At 38.5% G+C, this 19697-nt stretch overlaps 1 protein-coding gene across 6 annotated transcripts in view; it reads left to right on the forward strand.

Annotated features, from left to right (window-relative positions):
* The window catches only part of sash1a (SAM and SH3 domain containing 1a), a 192658-nt gene that overhangs the window by 27678 nt on the left and 145283 nt on the right, over positions 1-19697 (forward strand). Inside the window, exon 1 of one of the 6 annotated variants that reach the window (XM_081602521.1) lies at positions 19080-19133. The exons of the other annotated variants lie outside the window; for them this stretch is intronic. Coding sequence (XP_081458647.1) covers positions 19095-19133 — 39 coding nt within the window. The 5' untranslated portion in view covers positions 19080-19094. Of the gene's footprint in view, positions 1-19079; positions 19134-19697 lie in introns of those variants that run through there. 6 annotated transcript variants of the gene reach the window in all.

Consider the following 19697-nt stretch of genomic DNA (forward strand, 5'->3'; position numbering starts at 1 on the left):
TCGGAATTCTGAAACAGACTGATGTCGTTTGAAATGTTAGCATTAGTGGGTTTTGTTTAAATTTGAACTTTAAAAAATAAATCCCCGCACCTTTGCAAAGGCTCACCACTGTTAGCAGTTTTCATGGTGCATCTGAATGATTCATATCTGCAGTTATTCAATCAACAGTTTAGCTGTCAATCATAAGCACTGGCTTTGATGGTAATTACTTACTTACTCTGTTAGACCTCTCTGCAGGAAGAGCAGACGGCTACAGCTGTATTTCAAAACAGACGGCTGTCTTGCAGATTATGTTGGGTACATCTAATCAGAGGGAGTAATAATGGCTGGTTTACCAGCGGTGACACTCGGGGTAAAGAGGCTTGGGGTTGTGGAGCGGGATACTGGCGAACATTCGCAGAATCACTAAGCAGTCTGGGTAATTATTTCTAAATCAATATTGTGACAAGCAAAGCTCTGGAGTGCCAAATCCCAGCTCGTCAGATTTGAGCAAACTTATCCCCGTGGAATCTGCAGAGCTCAAATGCTGCTGCCTGCGATTGATTCTCACATGATACCCTTCAAATGATGGCCATCTGCAATGCTAACACAGTGGTGCTGATCGATCAGGTGCTCTGCAGCATATGTGTAGGGGCTTTCTGCGGCGCTGGCCTTGAAGTGTATGTTTGTAAGTATTTCAACTGCTGAGAAATGGTGTGACATGGAGATGCGTTTAATTTTAGAAAGGCGCCAATCCGAATTTGGTGTCCAGTTTCTTTTGACCGGTTGAAACTGACTTATCTAATTAGGATTTTTCTTGAAAGCATTGTGATACAAGAAGATATAAGAACAGCAGTCGTGGAAAAACACCGTTGGTAAAAGATAACAAAAGAGTGCGCATATATTCACCGGAGAATGTAGTTCCTTACCTTAACGCTGAGGTTTCCATAAGGCTTTCAACATTTCCAGATGGTAAATGATGTAACGGAAGAATAAAAATAAATCAGCTTTACCGTGAAAATTCAGTCCTCCCGTTACCAGCTCAAATCCTTGTTCTTTCTCCCACTCTTGCAGCCTAAATGATGTATCTTTAAAAGTTATCTGATGTTGAAAATATGTTTCTTTGAGTCTCTCTGCCTCAAGACTCTTTTCCATCCAGAAGAGCGTTTGGTTCACTCAGCCTGATGGGAACATAAAGCATTAATTGGTTAAAAACGGAGACTTTCATTTTCTCACTGTTCACTGCCAATCAAGATGAAAATAGGCCCATTCTAGCCATAAGCAAAATTTCTTTGCTGAATTTTAATTTTTGTGTCGAAGTAATGTTTAGTAAAAATGTTGAATTCCTAAGGATTTACATGTATGTAGTTATTTTTGTTTAGTTTATGTTTTGGTTCTAAAGTAACAGTCCTTCTCAAGACCACTTCATATGACTTTCTCTGGTTTTAGTCTTTTAATCTTTTACTGTTAAGTCTAGGATGGTGTCAAGATTTTACTTTTGTTTCTTAAGATGCTTAACTCTGATCCCAGGTTCATTTAGGCATAAACACCCCAAACTTAGTTTTTGAATGTACTATAGTTAATTATTATTTTTTTTATATATACTGAAACTTAGAGCTACTCCGTGTCCTCTGAGTTTCCAAGTCATAAAATCAATTTCGTCGGACTTAGTGATGTATTTATGGCTCCAGGAGCTCATACAATCTGCCCTTCAAGTGCTGCTTAGAAATGTGGATGGCACATGACCAAACGCATGCATATACATTTCAACAGAAAATGGAGTTCATAAGGGAGATTGCAGGTCAGTTGATTGTTTGATTCTCTGCCTTTACAGTGTAAAACTCACCAAATTGTTGCCTTTTAGTGTAAATTATTTCTACAAGAACTGGTGCCTGGCTGTAGATGAGTCATTCTCAATTTCAGTTTTGCTATTCTAATACAAGTAGAATGGCTCAAAGTAAAGATGTAATTATCTAAATACATGAGATTATTACATAGTGTATTTAAAGAACAAACATGTTTTTTTTTTTCTCGAGATTTAAATTTAACAGGCAGATTTCTAACAGCTGAAACATACATAATATATATAAATACATACTTGATTATTTATAGATGTATGGCTCAAACTGTTCCACATTTGCTTCCCCTCTGCTTCCTTCTCCCTTCACTTTGCAGCACGGTCTTTTAGTGCGAGACAATTTCCTCACACTTATCGGTTCGACCTCACACATCCTGACAAACTTTATTACAGTTTCTCTCTGCCGCCTCCTTTAGTGCAGCGTCTTGTTTTCCCAGCTCGTTCCAGAGGTCGCACTCTCTGGGATGCAGACGGGCACGTGGCAACAGGGAAACACTTACTCAAAAGGTGACAAAATGGTCTCGGAGAAATCGCCTCTGAAGCCGCCAAATCTTATGAATAGGTTTGTTATTTGGTTAGAAGATGTGTTGTCTCGGTTCCACAAAGGTGTTGCTTTCAATCACAACAACATGCAGCAGGAGACAGAGGACTTTTCTGTCCTGTCAATGAAAACGGCTGAAAACGAAATCATTTCAAGTTTCAGTCAGAGCCTATTACATTTTATTTTATTTTTTATTTTTTAGCAAGAAACTAGCTCAACATGCATGCACGAAATACACTTTATCAAGTTGCTTGTTTGACTTCGTGCGTGAGGAGAAGAAATATGAAGTGGAAGTACCAGGTGCACCTCGATAAAGACAAATATCACCAAAGTTGTTCACAGGAAGGGCTATGGACAAAGTTTGTTTCATTCAGATGGAAATTAAAACCTAAATGGGAATGAGAAAAAGGTTTAAACTTGCATTCGAATTCCAAAATAGTCATAAGCTCCACTTCTGTCTCATTCCCTCACCAGCTTCCCTCCCTGGGTTCTTCTTTGCATTAAGCAGAACAAATGATTCTTCCTTGCTGTTTGAACAGATTGTGTATTCTGGTTGGGTGTCAGGTGAGTTAGCATGCAAAGCACATTGAATTGGATGGGGCTGGGGCACAGAGCTGTAATTTTTTCTCATCGGTAGTCAGCAGTAACAAAAAGCACAAGTCTCCGTTTTATTAGAAAATTTAGCACAGTCCTCATTTATTGGCACCCATGGTGAGGTTTGGCCAGGAAGCCAATAACATTTTGTTTCTTACATAAACAAAGTGTATTAGCATGTGTTTATACTGAAAAAAACGCTGCACTTCTTAAACCAATAATTTTTTTTTATCATTTGATCTTTCTTACTAAGCACAGTGTTAAGATAAACATTGGTCCTTATTTTGTTTGTCACAGTTCCATTTGTTAAAAAAAATAATAATCGTTTCACTGTAGACAAGTTTACACATCGAGCTTATGATTTTTTTTGTGTGACCTCCAAGAGCATTTGTATTTTTTAGTTTTTTCATTTTACTTTATTCTTTGGTGCATAAATCTAAACAAGAATACAGGTTAAATACTCACTAAATTTTGTGAGTAAAGTTTCTACTATGTATAGCGCACAATATTATGTCTCGTTACGATTCTGCTCTTCAGAGTAACACAAGTACAAAATGAACCCATTTAAGGGATCCAGGTACATGTTGAAGAAGGGTCTTTTGTCAAATAAGTCGGTAAATGAACTTTCCTGTCCTGTAAGCAAGTAAAATATGTACAGCAGCAAAAATGAATATATTTCAAATAACGGTGCACCGACTGCAGTTTTCTTGCCGATTGCCGATCTTTAAAAAGCCTGACCTCCCTATTCAGATTTTGGTCGATATCAATTTTTTTTTGTCTGAAATGTTGCTAAATATAGTAGAGTTGGCAACAATGAGGGTGACTATTGTTAACTGCTAACATGCAAACATGACCTGGTGGGTGGGTCAATCAAGCCTGTCTCAGAATAGCAGTTTTTTAGATAACATTTAATTATCAGACGATCACTGGTTTCCCATAATTAAAGAACATTTTTACACATTATGGGATGGCTAAGGACAGTGTGTTTGTGGCACTTAAATGTTGCATTTTTGTTTTTATTGAGTTGAGGGTAAAACAAATGGATTAGAAATTTTAAACAGCAAGCGGACTACTTTACTTGAAAGCTGAAATCTTTTCTGCAAGTTCGTCTGTCTATTCTGTGAGTTTTTAAAACAATAACTCATTTATCTTATATCTGAAGACTATCAGATATAAGATTAGGATTAAGCAGCCATTAATCTTGAGCTACTCAAGGTTAATGACAGCTCCAATATTCATCCTTATTCTCCTCAACAGCAGTTCAAATGTAGATTAAAACTACATTTGAACAGACTCAGAAGAGTTTATGGTTTTAAACTATGGAAAGGCTAAAAACTGTCTTTTTGTCTGAAGACAAATTCCACCCACAAGAAACTGCAGTCACCTACTAAAGAATGTAGTATATCACCAAGGCTCAAGCACATATAGAGTATTCTTGGCATCTTGGTAGCTTACAGGATTTCTCAAACAGGGTTATCAGTCCCCCCACTGGCTCTTTCTCCAATCCCACAAGATATCCTTCTCCACTGACATCCTACACATGATTGGCTGAGTTCGCAGTTGGCATACTTTCCTCGTCCTCCCTTTAGCGCTGCCTCATTTCCTTTGGCTGCGTTGGAGGTGATGTAGAGTTCATTTTGGAATTGTACATCCTTGCTGCGGGGCTTATGGCAGAGGTTGGGGTGTTAACAAAGAAAATCTTTGAATCTTTTGAAACGTAAGCCAGAAAGAGTGGCTTATGAGGAAACCTAATTACCCTGGAAATCAACAACCGAAAACCAAAGCAGCTCATTTTGTGTTAATATTTAAGCACTAGACTGTGCTTGTGTGTATCCATGTGTTTGTGCGAAGTGTTTTCTGTGTGGGAGTACAGTCTGACATATGCCCGCAGGTTTGCACCAAACAGAGGCAGAAATGGAGGCTTTCCACAATGACACTCGATACATGACATGCCCAGCTGTGAATTTAGCATCAATAGAGCGGCATATATTTGGCTTTGCCGAGCTGTTCTCTTTTTCTTCTCGTGTGATCGATGCAAAATAACTAACTTTAACCCAGCATGTTATCACATTTTCATTTAAATGTTTTACAGAATCAACGTGGGCCAGATTTTTCAATCTGCTATACTGCTTCACACCCTATATGGACACATTATATTTTATGTCTTTTAGCACCAGTTGGATCCAGCCGATGCCAAGATCTAATTAATTGGAAATAGATTTTTGAAGCTTGCTGGTTGTGAAATATGCAAGTCACAAGTGGACATCGTTCAGAGCCTTCTAGACTGCATTTGTCATTTCCATTTGTTAAATTTGTGATGTTTCTGTGTAGGACTGTACATTAGAAAATCTTGCAGTGGCGTATGCCTATTTTCACTCCAGTTATTTCACTCCAAACAGTCCTGCGCGATATGAATATCCCACATTACAAAGATTACAAAGATTATATCGTTGCAGTATATTGTGCGGTCCTTTTTTTGTTCTTTTTCTCTTCTTTTGGAAGGAATTCGACATACTGCAGCTCAAAATCTACACAGCTACCTTTTAAAAATAAATTCAACAAATGGACATCGATGTGTGTGAATTTGGAAATACCTTTAGATGGAATTGCCCCTTTCAGACGATTTAACTAATAGTTTATTCATGTGCCATTTCCCCTGTGTTCTCCGTGAAGAAGGGGGAGGCGGGGCCTGCTCTCTGACCTTTCTTCTTGACCTTGTTCTGTCTAGTCACCACCTGGCTTCAGGGGAAATGTTGCATGACACTGTTCACAGACGCACACAAATACACAGCCTGGCTTACGTATACCTGCTCAAGATTAATGGCAGCTCTGATATTCATCATTATTCTCCTCAACAGCAGTCAGATATGGCCCTGAGCCAGACGCCTGCCACCAAAACCCGAAGAGAAAAAAAAAAAAAAAGCATATGTTGTTCGTTGCTTGGCTGCAGACTGTCCAGTGCAAAAGAAATTACATCAGAGGTAGCAGAATGTGTATTTATATTATTCAGCATGCAGACTTACAATTAAAATAGATGCTCTTTAAGCGGGTGTAACAGGACACAACCAGCCTTCAGTCCTTATGATAAACTTGCACACATTATTTTTTTCATCATTCAAGCAAAAGGTCTTGGCCCTGCCATCACCACCACCACCTCTACAGAAACTCCCTCTTGTTATCCATCCTAATTGCGTAGAGATGAGGGTCAATGAAAATTGCACAAAGGACTGCTGCAGAGAGAGGTGTTGGACCTCGGATTAGGTGGGGGCCGGGTGTTGTTGCTGTCGGGTAGATAGAGAGGTAATTGCTGGAGGGGGTGGAAGGTGGGAGTGGGTTGTATCTGCCTGCTGACTCTCAACATAGGAACATCTGCCTCGCAGACTGCAACAGATGCAGAGGCACAGAGGGAGACGTGGAGCATGATGGTGGCTGTGGGAGTTGAGGGGTCCTTCCAGACTGTTGCAGGGGGGGTCCACCACCAGTCTATTTGTTTCTGTGGTTCCTAACTATTAGTTATTCTTGTTATATTTGTCTTAGGTACTTTAGAGATGATAGTAGAGCTATGAAAGGTTCTCAGATTAAATCTCAGAGATTGGAATATTACGCCTTAAAAAAAAAAAAATTCCCCATCTTGTCACAAGAGCAAATTTGTGGGGGGATTTTATAGAGATTCATTTTATGGAGGTGTATCACATTTTGCATATGGGGACATGTCCAAAAAGACTTCCGTAACAATGACAGATAAAGCTCGTTCTACAAGTTGTTGCCTTCGGGGACTTAAATACATATGCATGATACATTTTTTCAGATTTTTATCTATAAAAATGTTTTTAAAACAAAGCTTGTTCCTGTTCACTTCACAATTATCTACTAATTTGTGCAAAGAAAAAAATCCTATTAAACACACAGTATTTGTTTTTAATGTGGAAAAGTTCGAGGGCTAAACACTTCCTGTAGCCTTATCTAAAAACAATAGATTAAATCAGCAATTAAATCTGGAAGGTTACTCTTTTAGAACTAAGGCATATTTAAACTAACCACAAACCCAATAAGAAGGCAGAAAATCTGACCAAGTACAAAAAAACAAATTGTACAAGGCTGAGTGTTTACTTTTGGCACATTATCATGCGTAGCCAACCAAATATCTGTACCGGTAAATTGTATAAAACTGGCAGAGAAATGGTATTTGTCAAGGAGTCCTGTCATTATTCATGCTAGATTTGAATAGAATTCCAATTAGTCAATGCCATACCAAGGCCAGGTATTATTTTTTTTCCCCAAGTTGTCCCAAACAACATATGCTGTGTACCTTACAAGGCATTTCACGTCTCACACTGCTAACATGTACATTTTACAGTTTTCATTCATTCAGTCTCATGGTCATGCATGTGTAAGATGCAGAAGCACACCTGAACTGACTGACTGCCTGCTGCTAAATCTCAATGAGCTAATTTCCGTCATCCAATGAGATTCACTCATTTATGGCCCTGTATATTAGTTTCCCAGCTGCTGCTGCTGGAATATGGATTATGGGCTTTTGAATCTTGGCAACAATTCTTGTTAGATCTGTTTTAATCACACCAGTGTGATAAAAAGAAATATAAACAGGCCATTAAAAGGGAGATAATAAATAATTTACTGCATTTGTTAAACAAAATCTGAAGAACATTATTGTCACATCAAATTGGCATTCATTTTATACAGCATAAAATCCTGTGCAAAATGATGCTTCTATGGAGAATTTCTTTCTGTTTCTACCTTTGCAGCTGTGGATTATGTGTAGCTTGGAGACGTATTTGATCTCAGAGGAATGACTTAAAGGTTCAAATAGAAATGACTTGACTTTGGTGTGAGAAGTTCCTCAGATGTTTGTCTGTTGCAAAAACATCTACAGATGTTCCAGGGAGAAATTCCCAAAGGAACTCCAGCATGAATGCCACTATCTGAGGCAGATTTCTTTACTCTTTTCTGCTTTATACAGAGCTCTTGCGCATTTATTCAGCAATGATAACCACAGTGATAAAACTCACACAAGCTCATTTTCATGACTGTTTGTTGCTGGATTAGTATTTGCCCCCTTATTAGTTGAAATTTGTGACATGTCTTTTTTTTTTTTTCTCTGCTTGGTGCTAAACTTAGTCCTTCCATTATCATGCTTCCATATCCGTCTTACTAAGGTCTTGTAAGGATGTTAGGTTTTATCTGCTACAGAAGTCTGGTGTGGACAGAGATGTGCCGGCGGACCATCGGGCTTGTAACAGGGCTTATCAGCATGTTGTGGAAGCGCTGTTTTTGTCTGCTCTTTATCGCTTATCTCAGATGCAGGACATGAAGCAGAGCAGATGTTGGCTCAACAGTAGCTAAGCAGGAAATCAGGAGAGTATTTTGCTTGCTGGTGTGCTTGGACAAGAAAAAAAAAATTAAATTCCTCACACTGATGTAACCTGAGATGTGTAAAAATGTATTTTATGTCAAAGAGATTGACATACGCTAAGTGATGAGCTGCTATTTTTACTTTAAAATGTCTTCGTTCTGACAGAAAAGTTTTGTTTTCCACAAGAGATTTCCTGTTCCGGCACATTTATCTGAATTAAGAGATGCAGGTAGAGTTTTCAATAAACATATATATTTTTTTACTTTCTTTTTTTTGTTGTTTACACAGGCTGTTTGCTCACCTGTTGTTAGAAAATGTACTCTATCTTTTGATATGTCTCATTGATATCTCACGCCAAAACACAGGCTCCAGTTAAACGTGCATCTGGACAAATTTTACAGAAAACTTGTTCCCTTGCTCCATAAACTTAAACTATCAGCATATAGTTTAATCAGAATTGTTTTAAATCTGCTGAGTCTAGTGTCCTTAGGTCCTGCAACACAGACAAAAAGGATCCAGCAGTCAAAATAGTCTCTATTTTATTGTGACGATCAATATAATGGGTGACGAACACACTTTTTGTTAATCATTTCAGTTTCTACAAATTCTTTTTTTTTTTCCTCGTACTTCACAACTTGGTCAACTTAATGTGGCATTCATCATGGTTCTTCATGGGGTTGGGAAATGCTGTCCAACAGTTGTGGCGAATGAGTAAAAAGAATAAAGGCCCTGCCAGTGTTGTAAACTAATTAATTACAACACAGCAGTGGCAGGGTAATTTAAAAACAACTCTTGCATATGTTTCACTGAACTACGTTGCACGAAGCCTTGCAGCTTCTCACACGTGGAGCTATAATCCTCTCCTCAGGTCCAGGAATACAAAAATGCGCAGTTGCACTATTTGATGGTGTACAACTTGAAATATGTCACCAGAAGGCTGCACATTTTCCTTCAAAAGCGCTTGCTTCATTGATAGGTGACTGACAACAGAAAGCAGAGGGTCAACATGCCCTGGCACTTGACCTTTCTGGTATTGGTGTTAACTGTGATCCATTTTGTGGATGACTCATTACTGAACCTGCTACATTACATGACCTTTCAGAAGATAAATGGGAGGTGCCAAATGTCAGTTCCAACCTGAGGCAACGTTGTGTACAGGCTGTGAGATTTCTATGTGCAAAAGAGGGCAAAGGGCTTGTTTGCCCTACTTAACTAGAGAAATGCTGATTCGCTACTGTATTCTGCCTTGAGGAATGCACAGTGTGGCCATCATGTTGACAGTCCGCTTTGCCTGGCAACAGTGACATTAGGTTTAATTAGAGGTCATGTCAGTGAAGCCCTTGATGACCTTTGGTGTGAATATCCCCTCTATGTAAAATATTGTGAAATATACCTTGTTGATGTAATTGAGGCAAGTCAACATGACTCAAAAGCATTATGCCTGCAGTCTGCCTGTAATTCTTGACAGTGACCACTTGTGATGAAAACTGCACTTTCAAAACACAAAAACCCACCAGAATTCAAATTGGACAATGACATTTCTGGCTCCAGTTTTGATCAGCAGAGTTTGTTTATTGGAGTCAGCCCACCTAGCATTAAAGAGCCATGCAGGCATTATGGAAGTATAATTTTTCTAAGCATAATTACTCTGTTGTAATTATGAGGGTTTAGCTGTGCTACATTAGTGTAGCAGTCCAAATGTTAATTGGAGGACAAGTCCATTTGCAATTATTTTACCCACAACATATTTGACCCTAAACTGTAACCTCAACTAATCCTACTGACACGATGTATAGGTAAAATGCCTCTCCTTCATTTAGCTCAGGCAATTAAGAAAAATTATTCTGCAACATTTCCTTTACTGAAATGCTTTACGCTCACAACAATAACTGGTCACATCTGTGGTCTGGCTGTTGACTCGGGTAGAGGTTGTTGTTTTAGTCATGGAAAAACATGTTTCCGATAAGTATTCCTGTTGAAAAGTAATTTTTTTTTTGTCAAGGAAGCAATCTTTTCTGAGATTACCATGACAGAAAACCAGACCTTGGCGTTATGTACAATGTATCATCATCAGTGTGTCACTATTGCCTTCCTGTTTTGGTGTATGTGACTGGGAAGCTCTGTGTTTCAAAAAAAAAAAAAAAAAGGGCTTCGCTGTCACATTAACCTTCTGCTTCAAAAACCAGTGGAAAGGATGAATTTGATTTACATTCTATGCTTTCATAATTTTCAATTTTTCAGGCTCCTAATATGATGGTAATTGGTCTTTTTGTTTTTTTATGAATTCGGCAACAGCTCACAATACACAGTTTCAAACTTGGAAGCACCTGCAGGTTTATTTTGACTGTTCCCAGCGTACTTTTTTTTTTTTAGTGCAGACCATTTACAAATATTTTGTTTACATCAACAAATGTTGCTTTGTTGTCTCTTAGTTGCGCGGTCTAAAACTATTTAGCATTTAACACACCTTTAATGACGAACTGCTGATTTATTAAATGTGCTATAAATTAATTTTTGCCCCTAAAAACATTTTCAATTTCTAGCTCTGCAGTACTGCCCAAGAAATCACTGCTTGTGTCCTAAGATTCTGGTGTAATTATCTTTGATTTAAATAATCAAACAAATTCCACAGCTTTTTATAGAGAATAAAATTTTGTGCAGGCCTCAGGGCACTGGTATCTCTTAGACTAAAACCCGTTCTACACCCACATAAACAATATTGCTGGCCCTTCAGCCCTCACACACCCACACAAAGCTAATACTAGTTCTGAGCAGTGGAGAGTGTCAGGTGTAACTGAAGTACTTTTTGCTGAGGTACAGATTAGTGCTCATACAATTAAAATGGGTCATTCGACCAGAGAGCGCCAGTAAGGTATGTTTTTTTTGTTGTTGAGTGAATCCTGTTGGATTAGTCATGTGTATCCTCTCTGTGACAGCCTTTTGCAAAAATGGAGCAGAACATGAACCCAGATTTAGGATGGAAAAAACACTGATAATTCACATCCAAATTGCCTACTAATCTTTATGGAAATGTCAGAAACTTTGACAGACAAACATGTGGTAGCAGGCTTGTGGTACAAATGCTATACAATAATAGTACAGCATGGTATTGAGCATCAAGACTAAACACTTGTGTATATATTTTTGCAAGCAATACAGGAACATTTTATGAGTGCAGCACAGGGAAGATGACTGATATCGCTAGGCTATTCAAATGCCGTTTGTCTAAAACAACAAAGTTGGCTTTGTGACTGACACTTGTATTATTTCAAGTAGATTGCATATATGTAAACATAATTTATATTGTATAAAAGCTACCTATTGTAGCTTTTATGAAAAAAATCTTCTTTTTAGATGGACAATGTAAGTTAAGGACTACGTTTACGATGGTGGTGCATTTTATGAGTAGTACGTCCCGATACTGTACAGAATACTGTACATCTGAACTCTCTAACCTCCCACCAGAAGATTGAGCTGTTTTTATTTGAGCAGCGATCAATCACTGCTCAGGTGAGAGCATGTTTATTTTGCGTGAACTTGTCTAAAGCATCATTAAAACCACATCAGTGGAAATCAAAAATAATTAACTACCACAAGTACGTCCTAAGGAAATAAACCGATAAAACATAATTAAGTAGTTGGTTATACACTGGTTTGTTTACAACTCCATTATTTAGTAGGTTGAATCATCTTGGCAATGTGTCAAGTATGAAATACATGCTCAACTTTGCAAACGTGACTTGTAGCATCTGAATGTGGCGTGTATTCAAAATTTATATTGCACATTTAAAATAAAAAAAAAAATAGTTTGATTTTCCAGGCACACTTAGACCAATAATTTTTTGCTGTTTTGATTATACTATTCTTTTAATCACATTAACTTTTCTTGTGGTAATTCTTCATCATCATTCTCATTTTTAAAACATCCTCTAATTTTGCCCTTACTCACAATAACACTATTTTTTGCCTCCCAGCCCATCTAAAGCATTATCCGTCATGACATCCTGTTCAGAAGGGCTGTCTTTCACCATTAACACTTGTCAAACAGATTGGAGCTCCATATTGAGCCTGATGCCTTTCTCACAGAAAATGTGTTTTTGTCTGCAGCTCTTCTCTGTCCCAAACATCTTGACATTCTAAATTACCGAGTAAAATGCGTGGATTCATGTGTTTGTTTGAGTTGAAAGGCAGATACTACTTGATTTCTAATCAGAGTGAGGATACAGAGTGGGCAAATTGTAGATGAGCATAAAGGAGAGGATTTTTATTTTTTTAAAACGGATATGAATCGCCCCTTTGATCTCATGCAGAGAAAATCTGAGAGCATGGAAAATGTTGAATTTAAATGGTAAATACACCGTTGCTTTATTGTATGTTGTTATACTTCCTTAGAGCTTGCTAGTTTTTGATGGACAGAAACATTCAGTATACGACGATGTTATTGTGAACATAATTGATTTCAGTAACTCCATTCATTAATCGAAGCACATTATAGAGATTACACAGACTGGTGTTTTCAAGTCAAAACCCGCAGGATTTACAATTAGAATACATTAGATCAATAAAGAAAAAAATGAAAACCAAACACTAGCGTTATTGACGAGTTTAATACCTCCCTGAAGACTGCCATTTTCAAAAAAATACTTTCAGTCTATTAAATGGGCCTCATCGGAACACACATTAGAATTTACTAGCTGTAGTTGTACATGCATTTTATTTTGCATGCAGTTGCTTGACGGTTTTGAGTGTAGCCATACAAAAAGTCAGTGAATGCTGAGATTTCATGTGGAATGCACAGAAACAAGCAGAAGCATATTGGTTTGCTTGACTGCTGACACACAGATTGATGTAGTGCACGCTCCTTTGAGGCAAGATGAATGACTTTCTGTGGTGCATAGAGTTGCCAACTCCCCTTGAGCAGCAGAAATTTTGGCCGTAAATAGCAGAGTAGAGTTTTGGCAGCGAAAAGCGGAAGAGCAGCGCTACTGAACAAGCTGACTTTCAAGATGGCTCAGGTTACACTTACAGTAGGATGAGGTTATGAAACCCGAAGCTTAACATAACACTGGAAAATCCTCTCATATATTTCAAGACAGGGAGAGGAAAGGTTTCTTCTTTTATGCGTTGTGTGTTCACTGTGTCTGGATTACACAAAAACTCTGAAAGGAGCTATGGTGTCTCATATTGCAGGTAACACCCTTGCACACTGGAAAACCTGGACATCTTTCATAAAGATGGGGATTAAGTTGCACTGATATACATACTTGCTGCTGGCCTTTTAAATGCTAACTGTCCAGACACGAACATTACAGTAGTGCTCACAGATCCTGCTTCTGAAATAACACATTTCAGTATGACTGTGTAGACATACTTACAGGCTAATTGATCTTTGAAAACGGCTTTGCCTTCTACTCTAAAGTAATGTATTTTTTTTGACAATATTGCTAATGAGTCAGAAATTCACTGTAGTCACTGTATGGCACTTTGGAAAGGTATGTCTCTAAAATGTTTGAGATTAGCAAACAACGTTTTATATCGGATAACGGAAAGAAAATTAACACAGGAAGCAATTTACTGTTGTAATTATATTCATTAAGATATTTGAACGATATAAACTTCTGTAGCATAGTTCAGTTTCACCAGCCACACCAAGCCTTGAATGCTGCCAGCCTTTAGAATGAGAAAACCACTTTAAAGGAATCAGTCCGATAACATGAAGTAGACCTCAGCATACAAAACGTCATGCACCAATCTAATTCTATTCATCATTTTGGAAAAGGATTACAAAGCCATTCCAACACTGTGCTAATCCTTCTCAGGACTGGTCGGTCTTTGAAGATTACTCCAAGATCGTCTTTGTTGTTGTATTGTTTGTTAGAACGCAACAAAAAGGCAGTTTCAATGTTTTCTCAGAATTAGGACCGCATTTATCTTTGTTTACCCGTCGTTCTATGTTTTTTAGCATATCAATGCTTTTTATCTTTTATAGATTTCTGCTCACACAAGGGGTTTATGCACCTGCTGTGCGTTGGGTGACAGAAGAATATGCTCTCCCAGGTCACCATTCATGCATGAACCGTTCTAGATTCAAACAAAATTAGACTTCACTAACGATGGCAATTCACACCTAGCATTGAAGTCCTTCAGTGGGATGAAAACGGCTTAAAATAATAAGTTCCCATATCAAAAAGTGGGCTGTCAGCTGAGTGATTTCTAGGGCTGATGCCTTTCCCATTGGTAAAGTAAAGGACAACACATGAGATTAAACTTTACAAAGTTTTCAGCAGATATATACTAAAGATTTTGACCCATGGAAGTACTGCAGTAAAATTGCTGACTGCTAATGTAATAGTTTCTGTCACCTGTTAAGCAGGGTTTATATTTTGAGCTCAGAAATAGTTGGTGTCGGGGAATAAAGAGGGTGTGTAATTCAATATATTCAGTCTCTGACTTATACTACGGAATTTTTTACAGTTAACCTTTTTAATGTTATGGGTTGTATGAGCCTCATGTTGACTATGTAGGTCAGAAAAACATCAAATCTTGTTTTTTTTTCACTTACTAGTTTCTGAATATGTCTAACAGTTTTCACGTTAGCTCTTAAATGCAAGACAAATGTTAACTTGACTCTTGGAGCTGAAAAGAACAATTTGGCATTGTTAAAAATCCCACATAATAAACCAAAATGCTTATTACTTTCAATCACTTTGGATGTTGATGAGATTTGTAATAGCTGTCACAGCCATTTATGCAGTTTGCTGGTGGCAATAGTCTAATTTATTTCAGAAAGATTTTGTCGTCTTCCCCACAAACCTCTCTCGCCTTCCCTTTAGTCTCTGTAGCCTGCGGCTCGTCTGTGGCTGGCGCAGAACCGACGCATTAAGTTCTGTGTCAGCGAGAAGATGGATGGATCGTCACTACTCAGCTGGCTCTCAGATAGCACTACAAATATACAAGCGACTCTCTCAGAGAACAGACATGCCAGCAGCATGGGGGATAGATGGAGAGGCGGGATGTTGAGGGGAAAGTCTGGATTAATGGGGAACGTCTGGTGACGGATGGGGCAACACCAGTAGATGGGTGTTTCAATTTCAGCCACCACCTTCTACATCATGCCTTTGTTGTAAATCAGGCAGCAGTACAAAAAAAAAAAAAAAGACGTTCCTGCTTTTCTACTTAAAGTGCTCATAATTTTCTGGTTCTAATATTCTTATTTCCCAGTAAAAGTATTATTTTTCTCTTGTCAGCATAAGTGGGGCCTGATCATTCATCCTTGTCAAGCTAAAGAGTTGGAGGATACAAAGGCCTCCCACTCTAGCTAACTAGTCCCATGATGCCAGGTCATAAATTGTGGCCTTTGTTCCCCTCTCCGTGCCCTTTCTCTTCTTCCTCATCCTTATCCGCGCTCCCCAGTGGGACCGCTTTAATGAGTTTGATAGTATGTGTCTGGTCTGTAGCCCACTACCTCTTCCTTTCTCTATGAAGTGGGGTGGACTTGTGGACGAGAAACCAGCAGCAGAAAAGTGACAGGAGTAGGCTGTAGATCAGAGATGAGAAAGGAGTGAAGTCATGAGTGGAGAGGGCATATGAGGAGGCGTAAGGAGACGGGGCTGGGACACAACGAGCACATTAAATATTTATGGGAATTCTCCCATGGCTAATGGGAATTACATCTGTTTTAATTATTGATGTTCTAACCGTCTGTCTTTACAAGCATTCCCTCTGGGGACTGGGCTCTCTGACAGATGTATCCTATTGTTGCTGATGTTTATGTATGACATGGAAGGACACGTGGGTTGGTTGACAGCACTCCACTCACAACATTTCACCTAAATTCAGTTCTTCTATTAGGTTCATCTCTACAACTAAACTCAATTATTCCCTTACATAAGCACACAATCAACTTTTCTATAATTGTTGTCCTCGTGTCTCCTGCCTAAGGCTTTCGCAGACGAGGACATGGTTCAGAGACAAAATAAGGCAACTGGTAGATGTTATAAACTATAAATAAAACAAGGCGGAGGTGAATAAATCTTTAAGAGACAAACTAATATGTCTACACAAAGAGTAAAAGATGTTTAGGTTAGGCTTTTTGTCTTTCAGGGGAATAGATTCCATGTCAGCAGAAACTTGGCTGGCTTCAATATTTGAGTTTTTCTCTCCTGCCAGTCATCTCTTGAGTCTAGTTGTAGTCAGATTTGTTGCCAACTGGCCCTCAGTCAACTCCATTTTGAGAAGGTATTGGTGAAGCAGATGGGGGGTAGGGGGTTGACGGAGCCCAAGGTATCTTCAGGAAACTGACATCCTTGGCTTCCATGCAAGTCAGAAGAATGTTACTTTCATGCAACATGAACTTCAGCTTATATTTATGGGTGTGTACTAAATTTTTATTTCTGTGCTAGTGTCTTAGGGCATATGTCGCTGCACTGTCATCCCTTCTATAAAATCAATGTTTGTATACCAAGTGAAGTGATTGAGTTTCTTAGTGAGCTCCTAATAAAGTCCCAGACATTGTCTGGTAAAAACAAGATTTAACAAAAGATTTACGCTGTTAATAGGGGCATGGGATGTGAACACTGGTTTGATCAGCTAGACATCTTGTAACTATAGTTGAGACTCTTATTTCGAAGTAGGAAAGGGGATAGTTCTTGAGTTACTTTTTTGTATTCAGCTAATACTTGCACCAAGAGAGCCTTTCCCCTTTTCTAATTGCTGTTGTGACAGTTTTTTTCTTTGCATGCTCTGTAGAAAAACAACATATGAAAGAGTCGAAAACACGATACAAAAGTAAAAATTCTGGGACTTTTGTCTCATCAGTTGAGTGTATCTTTACCTTCCAACTTAGCATTTAAGGATGCCCTGTGCTTTCTAGCCCCGACTATGGTAGAATACAGACTCATGATGGTACCGTTGGATACACAAAGACGTAGATGTCCTTGAGGGTCTTCTTTGGTTGAACTACGGTCTGCGTCTCCTCTTGATTAATAGTGCCTATTAAAACCTATCTGCTGGACATGCTCTATTAGAGGAGACAAAGTAGACAAGTTGCTGGGATGAGAAAGGGCTTGATCCCCCCTCCCCCCCTGCCCTCCCTGATGGATTGCCTCAGACATGGTCCTTTCCACGTGTGTCATATGCCATCTAGAGATGTATTGATGTGGTACTGCTACAGGGGAGGGCCTTTAAAACTATTATGCCTGGTTACATCAATAAGTGAGAACTTGGAGAGAAGAAAATAGGAATGGAATATATTGTGCTCAGCCAAAAGAAATGCAGGTAGACTGAAAGGAAAGCAGACAATCCAGCTGTAGAATGGTGGTTGATGAATTTAAGAATATGGACTGAACTCCACTAATGGGGTGATAAGTGGGCCTAAATGAATAAGATTAGTCCAGCACCTTACATTTAGGTTTTATCTTGCAAACTGTGCGTTATCGTCCTCATTAGAGCATGTCCTGTGGTTAATTATTGATCAGCTATGCAGAGATAAGTCAGCCACCAAAGGCCACATGCTGGGCTTTGGGGTTCAACTCTTCTGCCTGCTGGGACCTGACACACAGACTCACAGACACAAATAAAATGGGCTTATTATTGTTTACACTCACTTGTCTGCATTAGAGCCACTGTTAGTGTAAATGTAACTTCCTAACTGAGCTTTTTCTTTCAGTGTTCTTTTTTTTTTCTTTTTCTTTAATGGAACGCTGAGCCCTAAGGGGCAAGGTTGTTTATTAGTCACTTGCAGCTGTTGAGGATGTTGGTGTACAGTCATGGAAGTATCAAGATTAAATGGCCTCTTTTCATGCCGACAAAGCTTCAATGTGTTGTGTAGAAAGAAACCTCCAGTTGAAGAGGAATTTAAATATCCTCTTTGTATTTCTTTTTTTTTTTTAAAGATACATTTCTATTGTTAGACTTCCTATTGAGTACCTATCAGCAGGAAGCTACTGCTGTTATATTTTAGTGAATAATCATCACGGTTGGTTTTGTATGGAATAAACAATGTTGTACTTTCTAATTGGTTTTAGCATTTTAGATTCTTCTAAAATGCAATATTGCATCTCTATCATCTAAGAGTGAACATGGATACAGTTGAGTGGTACTTATTCACACTACTACAGTCCCATTGAGAATAAGCACAAGCCAGTATTGATTACCCAACCATGGATTTTCATGAATTTATTTCTTAGACATTGCTGTTCAAATATCACTCACTACCAGTGCCGGACCCAACCTCTGATGGCTCTTGCAGCTGTGTGCAGATAAAGGCAATAATGGAGTGACCAGGTCATGCACCAAGATATTGAAGGAAATTAATCCAGTTCCTCTCTAGGTCTTCTATAACCTCGCTTTGTTTGCTGCTTTTTGTTTCCTGTGTTTACCTTGGATCTTCATCACTCTCCTTTTGACAAGCGGGGATTCATCTCCATGTATTGCATCTTGAGTGAAGCAGCAAACTCAAGTGTATGGGCTTCTTTGAGAGGGTCTTTGTTTGTGGTAGAATCAAAGCGGCACTGTTTGTTAATTCTTTGATAAATGGACATAGGTCTAGTGAAAAAGATGAATAGGGATTTATCATCATTTTGATTATGCCTTTGATAAACATGTCAAATTCTACTCTCAATAAGCTACCAGGGATATGTAGAGTTCTGTCTCCACACAAGGAAACAAAGGGAGCAATTGCTTGGTTGGGAAATAATTGAGTGTGCAGTCATTGATTTTCCTGCCTCTCTTCTTTTCCAGGTAAGTGGATGTGTTATGCCGCGAGGGGTCCGAGGGGCTGCGGGGTGGTAAGTGTGGAATCTTTCTGAACACAGAGTCATTTTTCAACACAGTACATGGTCCCACTCCTCTTTTTATCCACATATGTAGAATAAATTGCTGCTTGACTAGAAACCATTTTTTTTATATCCAGAGTAGTCTGTCTCTCTCTTTCTCTTTTTTTTTGTTTTTTTAGAATCTGCCATAGTTTTAACATATCTGCAGAATGTGCCCCTTTTGTGTGGCTTCAATTTTATCTCACACACAGTATGAAATTGGATCCATAACTTGAAATACTAATGAACATCAGTTTTTGACACTACTTTATAAAACAGCAAGCGTTTGCTTCTTGCTCTGTGTTCAGTCTGTTGCATAACTATATATTGTTACCTTTCATTAGATCAGCCTTGATGCTCAACTAGAGAAGTGTTCTCTTGACAGATTGATGTAAATTCCCTAACGAGTAAATGAGCTTTACTCTAAGTTGTGCAACAGTGTTATAAGGCCTAAAAAATGCACCTATATTTCCATAGACCTTATTTACACCAGTGATTAGGTTATATTTTTTTTAAAATAAAATCATTGTCACCTTG

The sequence above is a fragment of the Poecilia reticulata genome, chromosome 21 (assembly GCF_904066995.2).
Source record: "Poecilia reticulata chromosome 21, P_reticulata-male-v2, whole genome shotgun sequence".
NCBI classification, from domain to species: Eukaryota; Metazoa; Chordata; class Actinopteri; order Cyprinodontiformes; family Poeciliidae; genus Poecilia; species Poecilia reticulata.